General features: G+C 50.4%; 1 protein-coding gene across 4 annotated transcripts; it reads right to left on the bottom strand.

The window, feature by feature from the left end:
• Positions 1-685: 685 nt before the first annotated feature.
• Positions 686-10650, bottom strand: Spmap2 (sperm microtubule associated protein 2). Of its 4 annotated transcripts, none has more exons than XM_076919603.1 (8): positions 10236-10650; positions 9699-9818; positions 9380-9451; positions 8843-8904; positions 8140-8209; positions 7169-7286; positions 3940-4099; positions 686-975 (listed from the first exon to the last, which is right to left on the bottom strand). In XM_076919603.1, the coding sequence occupies exons 1-8, from the start codon at positions 10520-10522 to the stop codon at positions 737-739; spliced, it is 1128 nt and encodes a 375-aa protein (XP_076775718.1). In that variant the 5' UTR covers positions 10523-10650; the 3' UTR covers positions 686-736. The 4 variants fall into 4 exon arrangements, with proteins under 4 accessions (XP_076775718.1, XP_076775715.1, XP_076775716.1 ...); XM_076919601.1 differs by lacking the exon at positions 686-975 and adding an exon at positions 2677-2915 and having other exon boundaries at positions 10236-10580; XM_076919600.1 differs by lacking the exon at positions 9380-9451 and having other exon boundaries at positions 10236-10578.
• Between the last annotated feature and the right edge of the window lie 7387 nt (positions 10651-18037).

The following is an 18037-nucleotide window of genomic DNA, read 5'->3' as shown; positions in this document are numbered from 1 at the left end:
CTCTGGATCCCCTGAGACAGTGTGCCCACATACCCTCTCTGTATCTATCAGAAAGAAGCATCTCTACTGAGCTGTGTCACCAGGATCCATGTCAGGGGCTCATTATGGACCTGAGAGATGATGGGCCCTGCCGGTGGTTTGCTAGGAACCTGGAGCCCACTCAGTTCATCTTCTCCACATAACCAGCTGCCCATGTCTGAGGGACTGAGAGACAAAAGTCTCTTTCTCCCAGCTCTGGAAGCCATGTGCTCAGATTCTGAAAAAGCCCTTTCTGCTGTATGTCCCCAGGCTTGTGCAGTGAAGTGCCCCCTTCTGGTCTCACTGCAAACACCGTGGCCCTATGACAATTTCAACAGTGACACTGAGGACCACCCCTATGAGGATGGGAACCCCTATGGCAGGAACCCCCTATGAGGATGATCACCTCCTCCCCAGGTCACTATAAGGACCATAGGGGCTGAGCTTGAATGCATGTGAGAGGCAGCTAGAGGGGACCATCTGGGGAGATAGGCAAAGGGCTAAGGCCCAGCCGCACAGTCTCCCAAGATGGGAAGAGAAGCTTGGAAAATAAAAGGGCTGCACATCGCAGGTAGAATACGAAAATAACATTATTATTGTTCTGGTCTCTGGCGTCCCCGCCCGCCCCTGCCCAAGCCACGAAGCTCAGCGAATCACGCACACAGGCGAGGATGCACTTGGTGTTTACTGGGGGTGAGCCGGAGAGGAGGCCTGGTTGTCACACTTTCTTGGTGATGTGTTTGGGGATGGCAAGCTCATAAATGCGAGGCGAGGCCTGAGCCACCAGAGATGCTGGGGAGATGTAGTACGGGTTGTAGCCCTCGTTGAGGTCCTTTCGAATTTTGGGCTGGGCCAGGGAGATGATCCGTGAACTGGCCACCGCGTTCTTGGTGACATCCTGGACCTCCCACTGAGGACTGCGGTCAGGAACGCACTTTTCTGACAAGGCCTTGGGTGCTAAAGGGCAAAAGAAAGGAACAGCACCAGGCTCAGAGGCCTCAGACAGATCTCCAAGATGGGTCTGTCCGTCAGCAAACGAGGGACAGGTCTGTGTGGACCACGCCCACAGGGTTAAAGTGGGAGCGCACAGCATCCACATGCTGGAGCATTACAGCCATGAACAGGACCAAGGCTCTGCAACAACACAGCATGGCAGATGGGCAGCTCAAGGGCAGTAAGAGAACCAGACACCAAAGGACAGACAGCATGTGGCCCCGTGACAGGAAACATGCAGGGCAGGTGAATCCAGAGAAGGAAGTGAATTTAGAGGTGCCAAGGACTGGGGAGGGGACCAAGTGACTGCTCATGAGGACAAAGTTTTCTTTCATGGCGCTAGAATGTTCTGGAACTATGTAGGTAATGACCGGATAACTTTGTGAAGATGTTGGAAACCACCTTCTCAGGGGGTGAATTGTGAAGAAAACATCTCAGTTGGTCACAGCACTCAGAAAGGGCACAGGTACCATGGAGAATGTGGCCTTTCTCCACCTGGGAAAGCAGGGATCTTGGTCTGTGTCGGCTATGCCTCTGGGTATGCGACAGGGCTGGGGTAAGGAGAGATTGCACGGAGGCCCAGGGGAGAGAAAGTGGAACAGAAAACACTGTGACAGAGAACCACTGTGGAAACACAGCTGTGGGTCAGTCCACAAGAAGCTCTCTCCAAAGGGTCAACAAAGCAAGGAAAGTCCATCCTGAATGTGACCACACCATCCCATCTGGGGCCTGGTGTCCCAGGCTGAGAATTGAGAAAGCAAGTTGACCACCAGCATGTAGTGAGAATTCTGGATTTTTTTGTTTCTCTTTAAAAACACAGAAATATTTTAAGAATATGTTTCGTTTTAATCCCAGGTGTGGGATGTGTGGCTGCTTCAGGCTGTCAGCAGCTGACTGTGATTTGCCTCATCCTCTAGCCGAGGCGTGGTTTTGCCAGCTGCAGATAGTTTCTGCGATCCTGTGACATTTGGAGTTCTGGGGACTTTTCAGAGGGTGTGTAAATGCTAGGGCACCAAGAGAAAGGGTAAGGTGTTGGTTGTTGTTGGTAGTGGTTGGTTAAGTAGTCGTGCACAAAGAAGAAACAAAAAGAAGAAAGTAAATTTTGAGATGGCAAAGATCAAGCTTGCCCCAAGGAACCCAATACCCCTAATCAGCAGGAAGTAGCCTGATGATACTGTCACCCCCTTTGTAACTCCTGATATTATTCAGAAATCTCCTTCGCTTCCCCTGTATCCTTTCTTCTCTCTTATCTAGTGTTAGGGGATTGAAAGGTTGGAAGAAAAGGGGTGGAGAAGGATGGGAGAAAGAGGAACCCACAACGTAGCGGAGACCGCTAGACCAGCATTCATCTCTGTTTCCTGACTGCAAACAGAGTGTGACCTTTTGCTGTTGCCCCATGGCAGACCCACCGGGGTGGGCTGTCCTCTCTGACCAAGAACCTGAGTCAGTCTTTGCTCAGGTGCTTTTCTTTGGGGACTTCGTCACAGCAAGAGGAAAAAGCAGCTAACACAAGCCCTTTCCCTCAGAACCCAAGTGCCCCAGGCTAGATCAAAGCTATAATAGCAAAGGCAAAATGAGCCAGAGTCTGGGACGAGGTGGCCCCAGGGCAGGGGACGTCAACCCTCCCTGGACTCAGGCCACCGAAGCTTTCATCTCTTTTGTAAAACGATTTTATTATTTAATATGTATGGGTGGTATTGTCTGCATGCCACTCTGGGCACCACATGCTGCCTGGTGCAGGCAGAGGCCAGAAGAGCGTGTCTGCTCCTCGAGCTGGCGTTACTGACGGCTGTGAGCTGCCATGTGGGTGCTGAGAGGAATCGAACCCCGGTCCTCTGGAAGAGCAGCCAGTGCTCTTAACGGCTGAGTCGTCTGTCTAGCCCCAACACCTGGGTGTTTAAACTCTGTGAAGCACAGTATGACAGTGGAGAGGAGACCGAGACCCCCTCCTGCCCCAACAGGACTGACAGAAGCAGAGATGGCCGCATGCTCCCACCCACAGCCAAGTGTACCCCATTTGCCAGTGTCAGAGCGAATGCCTGGCAAGTGCAGGGCTCCAACTATACCCTGTCACCTCATGGAGTCTGACAAAGGATTAGTGACCATCTCCTACAGAGAGCACCTGCAAACTGTAAACCAAAACCTGGGACAGAGATAGCTGGGAAACCCAAAAGGCCAGCCATCTGCTCTACAGGCATCAGACAAGAGCAGCCCAGACTCAGTGACTCTGCAAGCTGCTGGCCTCTCGGGGCCAGCACCCAGTGGACAAGTATGCAATAAAGACAAGCATCACTGCATGTGCAGAAAGCACATAGACCCCACCAGGGCTCCAGGTGTGGGGTGACACAGGACGGGGAGTCCTAAGGCTCCTGCTGGCAACATGCAAGGCAACTGCTGAAGGTTACCAAACCCTGCTGGCCACTGTGTAATGGAGGTGGGAGTCCCAGGGTGGGAGGGCAGTGTGCCACAGGCACAGCCCACTGGTCAGTGTGGGGTGGGGGTGGGGGATAGCCTGGAAGATGGGTGTGAACTCGTCCACATGGGCTCTGCACCGTGTGTATGAAGCATGTGGACTTTAGGTTGCGACATTAGTTGTCACTTTTCCTTTCTTCTTTAGGCTCTTTTGTCTTTTCCATGACAAATGCATATTACTGTTGCCACTGGTAAAGGACTATTCACCTTTCACACAAAAGTGAAGCAAGCAAGCAATTGCTCCAAAGCAGCCCTCACAGCTCAGCCTGGTGCCTGCTGCCTGCCCTCAGCCATCTCCGCACCCACTTGCTCTGCCAGTGCCCTCAGCTATTATAACCTCTGGCAGGGTCCAACGTTCAGACAGCAACATACAAGGAAGAGACACACACCTGGCAAGTACAGCCCTCAAACCCGTGTCTCCTCACCCACCCTACATCCACACGAGCATCCACTCACTTGCCAGCTGAAGAAGGCGGTTATAGTCTGATACATAAGGCTTGGGTTTTGGCATAGGGTCCCACTCTTCCAACAGGGTGGCTGGGGGCCTGGGCTTTGCTAGCCGAAGCGTCCGTGGGGTTGGGACTGCCATCTGGGCTGCTCTGGACACCTGGGAAACCTGGAAACAGGAATAGAGGGGACTGAATTGGTCACAATTCTAAGTAGTGCACAGAGCAGGAACGCCCTGACTCCCAGGGAGAAGTTAGCTTTGCAATGTGTTCGACAAGTCGTAGTGGCCACAGTGCATCAAGGGCCCCTCCAAGGACACCACAGAATGGTAATGCTCTCAGCTGCTTTGGGAAAAGTAAACCATAAAGCAAAATACCAGAACTAATAATAGTCCAGCATGGTGGTGCACACCTCTAATCCAGCATTTGGGAAGCAGAGGCAGACAGATCTCTGTGAATATGAGGCCAGCCTGGTCTACATAGTAAAACCCTGTCTCAGAATGAATAAAAGAGAGTAAAAACAAGCTGTCAGTGGACAATCATAGACTTGAAAAGACCCCGGTGCAAATGTGGCAGCAGAGACTCCATGCACAACCACAGGAGAGGGGCTCAGGACAGTTTGAGGGGTTCCTGTGACCTTGAAGCTCTGTCTGTCATCAGTGCACAGCATTCATGCAAAGCTGAATTCACCTGATCAATGTGAGGCACGGGCTCAAAAGCTTCCACATAAGCCAATAAGGCAATGTGAATGCTTAACACACAGGGCGGGGGGGGGGGGGAGCAGCACAGAACGAGCTGCTGAGGTGCGAGGGGCAGAGACAACAGAGGCTGCGGGGAGAGTATGGCAACACCATGAGGGGATGCTGAGATGGAAGGCGGAGACCATAGAGGGCCTGCCAAGGCAGAAGGGGGAGTCCACAGAGAGGCTGCTGACATGGAAAGGAGCAGGCCACGGTAGTGGAGTTGCAGCCTGTTGTGCACCACCAGGGGTTTGCTGTGGGGGTTGAGGGGGTGGAGCCGGGGTCCTCCAGATAAGCAGCCGGTGCTCCTAAAAGCCACCTCACCAGCTCCATTGTCCAAAACCTCAGCATTAGATCTGTGGCTGCCACTTCTCACCCACCTTTGAAAAGCTGCATTTCCCAGCCTGGGTCTTCCCCACTGACCCTCTCTCTAATAGGTCTCCTCAAGCTTGTTCCCTGGCGGTCCCAGAGAGAAGCCTACACATACCAGCAATTTGGCAGGGCTTCTTGAGCTCTACGAGAGTACTGTACACAGGAAGACACAGACCCAGCCCTGGCGGCTTGGTTTCAAGACTACAGAGTAACAGGAGTAACAGAGACTACTCCAGCACAGAGGAAGAGACAGGTAGCCCTGTGTGTTAGAACTGGTGCGAATGGAAAGGTTTCTGGGCAAAGCCTGGGTCTGGCTGAGGCTAGACCTCTGTCTGTTACAGGTGAGCAGCTTACAGAAGGATAGAAAGTTCCCAGTGGGGCCTAACCCCAGGCCCAGGAACCTGAACTCCCCAGAGGGTCCCAGTGACCATGGCAGCCATAGGGGATTGCAGCCCTGAGTCACAGGAGTAGCCTGAACGCAGGCCTGCAGGAAGGCTAGCACACCTCAGGGTGTGAGGAGGAAAGCAAAGGCAGTGGGTGGGAAGAAGGGTGTTCCAAATGAGAAGCGAGTTCAAAAGGACCGCGACAGGCAGGGAATTCCACACAGGCCACACTTTTAATGTTAAGGAATTTGTGTGTGTGTGGATTTTTAATCTGCTTTTAAATTTTCCTTGTCTATTAGAAACGTGTATGGGAGTGGATGACGGAGGTGGCATGCAGCTGGAACTTTGTTTTGTGTTTCTGAAACAGGGTCTCAAGGCCCAGGCTGGCTTTGAACTCATTGAGTAGCTGAAGGTGACCTCGAACTCTCCATGGTCCTACATCTGCCCCATGAGTGCCGTTGACCACAGATGTGTGCCACCACACCTGGCTGGATTTCAGGTTGAAGTTGTTTTTTTCATTGTTGTTAGTGGTGGTGGTTTCTTTTATTTTACTTTATTTTATTTTTTTTCTTTTTAAAAATAGGATCTCTCTACATAGCCCTGGCTGTCCTGGAACTCATTATGTAGACCAAGCTAGATTCAAGCTCACAGAGACTCTCCCTCTCCTGCCTCTGCGGTGCTGAGATTACAGGCGGGCACCACCATCCTTGGCAGGCTTGTGGTTTGGGAGACAGTGTCTCTCTATTGGGAATTGATTCTAATGCTTTGTCTTATTTCAGCTCCCAAAGCCGCTCCTTTAGAACTGAAGGTTCCTGCCCCAGCTGGCTTCAATTAATAATAAAGAATCATCGTACAGCCATTGGCTGGGCAGGGAGATGGGGCGGGACTTTTAGATTGCTCAGGCAAGTGACAGAAATGGGGTGGGGTGGGAAGAAAGACAGAGAATCACCAAGATTTAGATGCAGAAGGACCAGATCTAAGAGCTGCAGGAGAGAAACCATCCAACAATGTAGGTAGAAATGGAATGTGGCCCAGAAGGTAACAGGGCAGCAAAGATAAAGTATAGATTTAGAAGTTGTTAACCACGGAACACTGGAGGGAAGTGTGTGGTAGCCACAGGGAGGTCGAGAAGTGCGTAGCCTTTGAGCTAGTCAAGGCATATCAAAATGGGGGTGGTAGGGCAGCACGTGGGCGACCCACTGGGATCCAAAGCAGCTTAACTGAGGCACAGCTGCCCTATGAAGCCCTGAGTAGCCTAGAATTTGGTATGTACACTGGGCTGGCCTCAAACTCATAGAAATCTGTCTGCCTCTTGCCCAGGACTCAAGGTGTACAGAACCATACTCCGCTCTCCACCTTGTTTTTGGAGACTGCATCTCTCACTTTTGGAGTTTGTTGATTCAGCTAAGACTGAATGAACAGCCAGGGAGCCCCAGATGGACTTTAAAAATATTAAAAAGCATGTCCGAGTGACCACACAGAGTAACTGGTCCCATTCCTTTGAGTGATGTTACTCCATCAAGGAGCCCCAGACAGAGACCAGATGCTGTGATGGCCAAGAGTGATCAAACAGTGGATTGATCACAGATAGCCTCAGGCCTCAGAGGGGGTGGACAGTTTTTCAGATGACCCAGTGAACCCCACCACCACCCCATAGAGCCTGTGCCCCATCCCCTCACCTGCATCCAGAGGCAGCTGTCTCCTCTGTCCCAACCACTTAAGAGTTATGGCAAGAGCTGCCTACCTCAGACATGTTAATACTCCAGATGTTATTGCGAACCTTCGGGACAGCCAGTTGCTTCAGCCGGTTAGAAGCTTGGTACTCCAGAGTGGACCGAGGAACGGGCCAGACGGGCGTGGTCCTAAAAGGCACTTGGAGTTCAGCCATCACCCAACTCCTCTGCAGAGCTGTGGGTGACTAACTGTATATGCATAATCTTTCCCAGAATGCTCCTAGGATGGGTGAGCCTAAAGACACTGGGATACAAAATGCCTCCTAGAGAAGATCTCGTGAAGGCCAAGAGCCTTCCTCTCCCATGTGTCCGGCCCAGAGTGTGATGTACCCTCCATATGTACTTTCTTAACCTTCCTGTGTGGCAAAGGGCCAGCTTCCATTCCCATCAGGAGCCACTAAGGACTAGAGAGGTGACTAGCCTGAGCGCAGAGTAAAACCAGGTCCCATCTCCTCCCTCTCCAAGAACAAATGCTGCTGACATCAGCTTCTGTGATTGCTAACTCCAACCTTCCTGTCAGCTGCCAGAAGTTGGGATGCAGCAGCTCCCCCTGAAAGCCACCCCCACACAGAGACATCACCAGTCACATGTGAGCATGACTTCCTCTTACTCAGATGACAGTCTGGCACTAACACAGAACAGAGCTACACATCGACACAGTGGTGGTCCAGGTCCCCCTTCAGCCATCCATGCATAGGAACAGCAAATATTTGCCCAAGGGGCTCTGAGAACAGGCTTCAGAAAGCATGAATGTCCTCCAGGCCCCTCCTATAAAGCCTACAGTCATAAATGCCAATGCCATTCAAAGCCAGGCTGATGGATCACTGGTGGGTGCCATCCCCTTGATCCCCGAGGTCAGACAGCTAAGAGACCTTGGCTAGAACTCTTGAGACTCAATACCCAGAAGTAGGACGCACTAAGCCCCTCTCGGAATGAAACAGGAAGAGGCTCAGACCTTCTGCGTCTGCCCACCCTCCCTCACCTGTTATTGTTGTAATATTCCTGGTAGAACCTCTTGGGCCTCGAAAGCTCCTCCACGCGGCGGGACACATCTGGACAGAAATGGCCCAGTCACCACAGCTACACTGGGCCCAGCAGGACCCACCCTCCACCCCAGGGTTCTACTCAGCTCTTCACAGGTCCAGGCATGGAGCACAGGCTAGAGACATGGGCAGACACTTTGCCAAAAGTGTCTTCAGCCACAGTCATAATACAACAGACAAGACTATGGCTCCTTCCTCCCCTTGGTTGAACACAAGAGGCTCGTAAACTAGGTTTTTGTCTGAAGCTGCTGCTGTCCTAGGATGTCTAGGGTGGGGTGGGGTGGGGGGCACGGATAAATCTAGAGCCCAAGAGAGGCCGTCCTTGGCTACACTCATCCACAGAGCAGCTCTTGTTGGGGGGCTTTATTGGAATGACTATGCGCACAAAGAAAATGGATCTCACTTGGGAAGGAAGGTGGGATCTCTAATACAAATACTAGCCCTGCCCAGATTTGCCTTGGGGACTGCCCTGAACCCCTCTCCCTGCAATCCCACAGGATTCCAGCCACTCAGGGAGGTGGGGAAGGACTGGAGTCCTGAAAGTAGCCTGGGAAGGTGGCTGGTGGCCACATACTGAGTGAAGCCAGCAAGCCCTGGACCAGGCAGAGGACACCCAGGCTGCCCCAGAGAGGTAGAACCTACCAGGGACCGTGATGGTCAACGTGGTGTCCTCGATAAATCTCTCAGTCCAGTATACAGAAGGCCTGGAATACAGCCGAGCAGCTCAGGCAGGGTGCCCGGTGCCCTGTGCCCTGTGCCCTGTGCTCTGTGCCCTGTGCCCTGTGCTCTGCTAGGGAAGGGAAGCCTGAGGCCCTGGAACAACGGATGGTAGACTGAGGAACCAGGAAGGGCAGCCTGAGAAAATAGGACTCAGAGAAACAGAAGGTCAGACTGGATTAGGGCAGCAAGCACCAGGGGAACATTATCTAGAGTGAAGCCTGTGTTCCAAAATGGGGCACATGAATAGGCCAAGAGTAGCCTGGAGAGCTGGGCTCAGGTACAGACATGACTCAGCAGGCCTAGTGCACAGCAGGAAGACGGAGGTGGGACAGCCCTAGCTCTAGAGCCCTCCACCCCTAGAACTTGGTCCTTGGAGAGAAGGCAGCTCAGGTGTATTCTTGGAGCCTGGCATGTCCCTGTTGTGGGCAGGTGACAGAGGGAGGGGACACCCCAACTCACCAATACAGGCAGAACTGCAAGTTGGTCTTGCGTGGGGAAATCCAGGCATAGCCCTTACAACAGCACCCCGTCCTGCGATGAGACAGGGTCCCAGGCCCTGCCTTTGCCTCTAGATCCCCACTGGCTCCCAGATTTCTCACTGTCCTCTGGGTACCACCCAAGGGTCCCACCTCTTGCCTTGCCTCCCAACATCCCATTTATTCTCTAGGTGTCCTGCCCATGGTGCCACAGGGGTGATTAGTTGGTGACAAGGTGTCAGAAGAGCACAGCAAACCTGGGACACCTACTGCCTCACCGCCTCATGGGCCCCAGCCCTCACCTGTCTCTCAGACATTGCCAGTTGGTCTTGGGCTTTGCCAGCTCCAGCAGCCTCCGGCTCCTCTTTTTCCTGGCCTTGGCTGTGGAGATACTGGGAGTCCGCTCAGTGATGGACAGATGGCTACAAAAGAGTCTAGCATCAGGGCCTGCAGGTCCATCTTGACCAGTCTTGGATCCTACAGAGCAGTCTTGTTTCCCCATCAGAAGCCTTCAGTCAGCTCTGGGCCCCTGGAGCCTCAATACTCTCTATAAATGAGTTTGCTGTCACCCAGGCTCCACACTGTCCAGAAACTGAGCCCTGAGCCCACAGAACCAGAAGTCAGCTCCCACCTCCTGGAGCTGTTGGGAGAGTGAACACGACACTCACTTCTCTTCCCAGTACCAGGACCCTGAGCAGGACAGTGCTACCAGCAGCATCCCCCGCCTCTGGGAAGCTGGGGGTATCCAAAGAGAAGGACAATAAAGGCGGCCACGATAGCCTGGTGTGCTAGCGTCTGCCTGCTTGGCACCTACCTGCCCACTAGTCCCCAACACCCACCTCATCTCAACCACTTCCACCTCCAGGTCTCGTTGAAGCGAATCTTCCAGATTGGAGGCCATAGGGAGTTCTTCCCCAGCCATCTCCTCTGGGGGAATTTCCTCCTCCGGGTCTTCTGTGGGTCGCCCTGTGGTGGCCTTGGAGCTCTGCAACCAGTGGCCCTCAAATGGCTCACTCTGAATGTCCAAACTGCCATTGTTCTGCCCCTGCTCTGACCCACCCGAAATCTTGACCTCCGGGACTGGGTTGTTGAGCAAACTGGCCCGGTGTTCACCAAGTTCCCCCATGTGTACGGCCCCTCCTAACCCTTTAACCTCACTCCCTTGGCACCCAAATGGACCTGTGGTTGCCACAGCAACAGAAGAATGCCCACCCACGGATTCCAAGCCCCCATTCCATCCCAGTGTTGGAGCTAGGTCTGGGGTGTACAGCTCAGGGTGCCACCCTTCATGTCTTTCTTTTGGAGTGGGGGACAAGGGGTGTGTAAGGAGCAGGCCCTTAACAGGACCAACTCCTTTTTTTTTTTTTTTTTTTTTTTTTTTTTGGTTTTTTGAGACAGGGTTTCTCTGTGTAGCCCTGGCTGTCCTGGAACTCACTCTGTAGACCAGGCTGGCCTCGAACTCAGAAATCCGCCTGCCTCTGCCTTCTGAGTGCTGGGATTAAAGGCGTGCGCCACCACCGCCCAGCCCAACTCCATATTTGTAATAGGAAAGAAAACAAGTTTGAAGTGAAGTTGTTTTGAAGTGCTGTGATAACCAGAAGTAGTTTTGATAATCAAAAGTTGTTTTGAAAACCTTATGAATCAAAATATTTGTGCATTAAAACAAGTTGTTTTGAATAAGTGTGATAACCAGCTGTAATGAAGTCATAGCCCACAGATAACCAGACATGTCTGGTTATCTGCCGTGTACATCAGAAGTAACCCCAAATTCAGCATAAAAGAGGAGCCCCCGGCCAGAGCACTTCATCACACTGGTAGTCATGACTGGCTAGCGTGATCCTACATTCAGGCCTCCTCTGCACCCGGGAGACTGAGCACTCTACAGCATGGATCATCAAAGCAACAGCCAAGAGACTGAGCACTCTGCACCAGATCATCAAAGAAACAGCAGGGAGACCAAAGCACTCTCCAGACCTGAGCTGGTGGAAACTGCAGTCATAAGGACTCAGGTCATAAAACCCACAATTAATAATGTACTTACTGCTATGTTTATTTCTTTGGTAATTAGAAACTTATTTGTGTTAATTGTGCTGACATTGATAGAGGCAATGCATAGGAAATGTGACAATACTCGTTGTTACAATAGCTTTGGCATTGGTGATAATATATTGTTTGCTGTGCATTATTAAAGAGCAATTAAATATCAAACCTCCATTTCTGGTGTACTCTCTCCCCTCTCGTGGAACTGACCATCTCACAGTCAATCCTGTGTACGATTTCTGAGTAGAGAGGACCTGTCGCTCCTCTCCCCACGGAGACCCTAAAACCTTATCACAACCTGCTCACAACAGATAACATACTGGGCTTGTGACAGGATGACAGGGTCTCACTATGTAGTCCAGGCTGGCCTCAAACCTGACTTCCTCCTGCCTCAACCTCCTGAGTGCTGAGATGACACATCTGTGCTGGACTCCAAACTTGAGCCTGGATTCAGATCTCCCAGAGTGTCCAGGCCAGCTGGACAATCAAGTGGGACCCTTAGACCCTGTGGAGAGGACTGAGATGCACGAGAAAATAAGGAGGCACAGCAAGTCAAGAAGTCTGATCAAGCTGCCAAAGATTTTATTGTTCACACAGGTTATATACTCTGAAAACAGGATATGGGGAGGGGTAGGAAAGGAAAGAGGGCTTTGCAGGTGGAGGAAGCTAGCTGCAGCTGTGGAGTCTAACTAAGTTATTCTCACAAAGCCTTTCTGTTACCAGGGATTCTAAAAAACATCTAGCAGGATGTTGGCTAAATCTAGAGATCAGGAGGAAGGGTTACTAAGGTGGGTTGTTATAAGGCCTTGTTTGAAGTTCTGAGAAGTGACAAGTGAATCATGGAATGTAAGCAGGAAGAAGAATAGTAGATAGGAGAGCCAAGGGTGAGTGTTTGCCAAGAGTAAGGCCTTGCCATGGCTTCCCACACCAGAAGGCTGTGCCCCTCCAGTGGGTGGGCTTATGGAATCCACAGGGATTTCTGGGCATGAATTTTTTTCCCCTTAAAAGAGCCACAAGAAAGACACCACGTCTCTGCTTCCTGGTGATGATTGGGCTTATCGTTAATGTCTGTTGCTCACGCAGCCATTTTGTGACCACAGGACCTATTCATCTGATGGCAGGTGAGCTTCCCAACACAGTCCCTCACAGATGGCTCTGGCTCTCCACCTCCTCCTCTGGTAGCTGATTCTCACAGCTCAGGGTCCTAAGACACCCAGACCCTGCCCCGAGTTATGTAGGAAGAACCTTCCAAATACACCACCTGGCATCTTACAATGAGAGTTTAGCTGTGGCAGAGGGCGCTGCCAACAACACCCCATTTCCAGCCTGGGCACGTGGGGAGCTGATGGCACAGAGGACCTCAGTCCCCATACCATGAACTGGAGAGACTCCATCTCCACTTTCACTGCTTCTACAAAAGTAGGATTGAAATGAGGTCATGGAGGCATGTAAGAGGTTCAGAGTCTCAGAGACCAGGGAGATGAGGAGGCAATACCCATCCAAAGCTCACAGCCAAGAGGCCAGACCCTGGGCGATACCTCAACCTCTGACAGATGTGCTGGCTAACCTTGAGTGTCAATTTTATTTGTATCTTGGGTCATCTAAGACCAGCCTGGCTGGCCTATGAGGGCTTCTCCAGGAAGGAGTAAAGGGAGACCTTCTCCCAGAGTGAGCAGTACTTTCTGATGTCTGCTCAGCTGTAGTAAAGTCTAAGGGGAAGGCAGTGTTGCCTATTGACCTTTGCTTCTTGCTGGTGAGTATGTCTACTTTACTGTTGCCTCTGCCACCGCCACCTTCCTTCACTGATATCAGAACCCAGCCTTCTCAGCTTTCCAGGGTGGACTGAAGACCAGTGGTTCTCTAGGAACCCTCAGACCTTCAGTGGCAGATTGGGACTGCTAAGGTATCCAGTCTTAGAGACTAGAGAGTTGCCAGGTATTCAGCTGCTGCACACTATAGGTAGTCATTGCTGGACTATCCAACCCATATCCTCCTGTAAGCCAGTCTAACAAATGTCTTCCCTTCCGACACCCTGGAGAGCCCCGGCTAACACATAAAAGGTTGTAGAACTGGAGCCATTGCGGGCCCCAGGGACTATGGTGGTGTATGCAGGTACATTCTTCATCTTGGGTTTCCCAGGCAGGAAACAAAATAGGTGGAGAGAATAGCTGTGCTGAGGGATGGGGACGTGACTTGGCAGTTAAGAGCTTGCTGCTCTTACAGAGGACCTGAGTTTGGTTCCTGGTAGATCATAAGTGCCTGTAACTCCAGCTCCAGGGGCTCTGACATCATCTTCTGGCCTTGGCAGGTGTCTTAGTTACTGTTCTGTGACTGTGAAGAAACACTATGATCAAGGCAATTTGTAAAAGGAAGCATTTAGTTGGGGGTTTGCTTATAGTGGCAGAGAGTGAGCCCCGGGCAAGCCTACTGGGCAGCAGACACAGAGAGTGAGCCCCGGGCGAGCCTACTGGGCAGCAGACACAGAGAGTGAGCCCCGGGCGAGCCTACTGGGCAGCAGACACAGAGAGTGAGCCCCGGGCGAGCCTACTGGGCAGCAGACACAGAGAGTGAGCCCTGGGTGAGCATGCTGAGTGGCAGACACAGTGAGCCCCAGGTGACATGCTGGGTAGCAGACACAGAGAGTGAGCCCCGGGTGAGCATGCTGGGCAACAGAGAAGCAGGCATGGTGCTGCAGCAGGAGTTAGAGCTTACGTCTCAGCTACAAGTGGGAGGCACAGAACAAGAGAGACTGGACCTTGCACAGGCTTTTAAAAGCTCAAAGCCCATACTCAGTGACACACCTCCTCTAACAAGGTCACACCTCCTAGTCACCCCAAAACATTTCTACCAACTGGGGACCACACATTCTGATATGCAAGCCTGTCTTAGGCTTTCCATTGCTGTAAAAAGACACCATGACCAAGGCAACTCTTAAAGGACAACATTTAATTGGGGCTGGCTTACAGTTACAGAGGTTCAGTCTATTATCATCACGGCAAGAATCATGGCAGCATGCAGGCAGGCCTGGTGCTAGAGGAACCAAGAGTTCTACATCTCGATCCGAAGGTAGCCAGGAGAGGACTCTGTCTTCCACATGCAGCCAGGAGGACACTCTCAAAGCCCACCCACACAATGACATAGTTCCTCCAACAAGGCCACACCTCCTATCGGGGTCACACCTCCTAATAGTGCCACTTCCTGTAGGTACTTGGCTATTTAGAACTTACTTATAATAAAGATTCTTACACATTTTAACCTCCCCTCCAGCCCATCACCAACCAGAAGTAGTAGAAAAGAAAGATTATTAGGACACAGGGGAAGTGGACCTGTTTAGAAATAGTTCTTTGGGGTGATCCCAACCTTCATTCTCAGGATATCAACAGTTCAGTCTACTAGCAAACCACCAAACAAGAATCAGCAGCTTCAGTCCAGCCCACTTGGCAGACAGTGGCAGTTGAGGCTCCGCCAATCATCCCAAGCCCACGGAAGCAGCAGGAGGCCGCTGGAGCCAAGTGGAGACCAGCAATGCAAGGCGAACCAATACACGAGCATCAGCAGCAAGACTATGGAGGCAGCAAGGTGAGACAGTGCTCCACCACCTGTGGCCATGTTTATAGTCTTTCTAAACTTCCTGCATCCTTTCATGTGTCTGTTTCAGTAAAACATTCTTTTACCTGTCTACCCCAGCGAAACATCATTATGACCTGAGTCTCCAAAGAAACCAGAAATTTCCACTTCAACTTCCCATGGGCCAAGCATATTCAAACCACCACAGAGCCTATGAGGGCTATTCTCATTCACAGCACCACATTCCACTCTCTGGCCCCAATAGGTTGGTGGCCACATCACAGTGCAGGTGTATTCAGTTCAATTTCAAAAGTCCCTATAGTCTATCACAGTATTAGCACTGTTTAAAATGTCAAAGTCTCTTCTAAGACTCATAGCAACCTCTTTATAAGTTTAATTATAAACCTGTAACACCAGATAAAATCAAAAGGCAAATTACATATTTCCAACATACAATCTGTCGAGAGCCCAGTCTGTTATCTGTCATGAGCAGGTTGTGATAAGGTCCCCGTGGGAAGAGGATCGACAGGTCCTCTCCACTCAGGAATCGAATACAGGATTGACTGTGAGATGGTCGGTTCCCCGAGAGGGGAGAGAGTATGTCAGAGACAGAGGTTTGATATTTAAATGCTCTTTTATAATACACAGCAAACAATATATTATCACCAATGCTAAAGCTATTGTAACAACAAGGTATTGCCACATTTCCTGTGCATTGACTCTATCTATGTCAGTACACAAATAATAAGTTGGTAATCAACAAAGAAGTAAACATAGCAGTAAGTACATTATTAATTGTGGGTTATACGACCTGAGTTCTTATGACTGTAGTTTCCAGCAGCTCAGGTCCGGAGAGTGCTTGACCACGAAGATAGGAACGTTGGTCTCTTGGCTGCTGCTTTGATGATCCATGCTGCAGAGTGCTTGGTCTCTCAGCTGCAGAGGAGGCCTGAATGGAGGATCACTCTTGGTAACCATAGCTACCAGTGTGATGAAGTGCTCCGGCCGAAGGTTCCTTTTTAAGCTTGAATTAGGGTTACTTCTGATGTACAAGGCAGATAACCAGATGCGTCTTGTTATCTGTGGGGCTATGACTTCATTACAGCTGGTCATCACACTTATTCAAAACAACTTGTTTTTGTGCACAAATATTTTGATTCATAAGGTTTCAAAACAACAAACAACTTCTGTTATCACAGCACTTCAAAACAACTTCACTTCAAACTTGTTTTCTTTCCTATTACAAATATGGAGTCGGTCCTGTTAAGGGCCTGCTCCTTACACAATCGTACAAAATATACATTACCATTCCAAAAAAACAGGAAAGGAGACACATTGAGGAGATACTGGGCCAAACCCCAGCAGGACAAACTCCAAATCAGTATCTCTGTTTGATGTCAAAATACTTTGATGGCCACATACCCTTCCAGCTTTGTGGACTGAAACATACTTCTCCCTTTGGCTGGTTCCACACCCTATCTGCAGTTCTCCAAGGAGAAGGTGTCCCATGGTTCTGGCATCTCCAACATCTTGCCGTCTCCAAAGTAATCCAGGCTTCACCTTCACCTTCTGCCCCCCCCCACTCCAATCACACACACACACACACACACACACACACACACACATGCACGCACAGCCTCGGCAGCATTCCTTAGCCATGCAGGAAGATTCCACATCCATCGCCTTTACACCCATATCCTTGACAAAGCCAGAGCCGCACAGCTGAAGCTGCCAAGTTCTACTGCCTGCTTAGAGTGGAGCTTGGCCCCCTCCTTGAATTAATTTGCATAAGTTTTGACTCATTAATGCTCTTTAGGAACAGGCTTTTTTCTATCCCAGGTTGCTGGACTAGCTGGGTGTGGTTCTGCCCCAAGGCCACCACTCCTTTATTCCATTTAGCACCAGGTTTTTCTTTCAACCTTTCATCTCTCTGAGCACAAGGCTTGGCTTCAACATCACACTCCCAGATGCTCTTTTTCTCCTCCAACTGTACATTTTGTATTTTTTGCCTTGATTGCTCTTTTTTCACTGTAGATCTGCATAAGAGTGATTACTAAAACCAACATATCCCAGTCAATACCAGGCTGTCTTGAAACCTCCTCTGCCAACAACACTGACCCAAAACTCTTCAATTCAGCCTCTAGATTTTTAGGAAAATGGTAGAAAGCAGCTATATTCTTTGCTTAAATATCACAAGAATGGTCTCTAGGCCAGTTTCTAATACTGCTCCTCTCTGAAACCTCTTGACCTGGGTCTCCATAGTCCACATTGCTTTCAGCACTACTGTCTTGCAGGTTCCTATTAGGATGGTCCACTAAGTCCTGTTTAATTGCTTTCCTGATCCAAAGTCCCAAAATCAACATTCCTCCATGAAACAGCATAATCAGCCTTGTAACGGCAGTATGCCACACTCTGATACCAACTTTTGTCTTACTATTGCTGAAAAGAGACACTATGAACAAAGCAACTTATAAAAGAAAGCATTTAACTGGGACCTTGCTTACAGTTTCAGAGGGTGAGTACATGACCATCATGGTAGACAGCTTGGCAGCAGGCAGATATGGTGTAAGAGCAGCAGCTGAGAGCTTATATCTGATCCACAAGTTGGACACAGAATGAGAGAGAGTAAGCTTGTTATGGGCTTTGAAATCTCAAAGCCCAACCCTAGTGACACACCTTCTCCAGCAAGGCCACACCTCCTAATCCATCCCAAACAGTTCCACCAACTGGGGACCAAGTATGTATGCTTATGGGGGCCATTCTCACTCAAACCCCCACAGCAGGTACCTCCACACATATGGTGTATACTCACACAAACACATAAAAACAAAACATTAAGGGCTGGAGAGATGGCTTAGTGATTAAAAGCACTCACTGTTCTTCCAGAGGACTCAGGTGGCTCTCAGTACCCACATCAGGCTACTTACAACTGCCTATGACTCCCGCTCCGGGGAATCTGACACTTTTTGCCTTCCGTGGGCACCAGGCACACATGTGATGCACATAAAAAGCCCACACATGCACAAAAAAAGAT

The sequence above is a fragment of the Arvicanthis niloticus genome, chromosome 22 (genome assembly GCF_011762505.2).
Source record: "Arvicanthis niloticus isolate mArvNil1 chromosome 22, mArvNil1.pat.X, whole genome shotgun sequence".
Classification (NCBI taxonomy): domain Eukaryota; kingdom Metazoa; phylum Chordata; class Mammalia; order Rodentia; family Muridae; genus Arvicanthis; species Arvicanthis niloticus.
This window is presented reverse-complemented; position numbering and strand designations above follow the sequence as displayed.

Coding starts and splice junctions, on each gene's coding strand:
- Spmap2 (XM_076919603.1), bottom strand. CDS start 10,522: ATGGGGGAACTTGGTGAACACCGGGCCAGTTTGCTCAACAACCCAGTC. Junction 8,905..9,379: donor TTGCAGTTCTGCCTGTATTG/GTGAGTTGGGGT, acceptor GCTGTATTCCAG/GCCTTCTGTATACTGGACTG. Junction 976..3,939: donor CCGCCTTCTTCAGCTGGCAA/GTGAGTGGATGC, acceptor TTTGCCCTTTAG/CACCCAAGGCCTTGTCAGAA.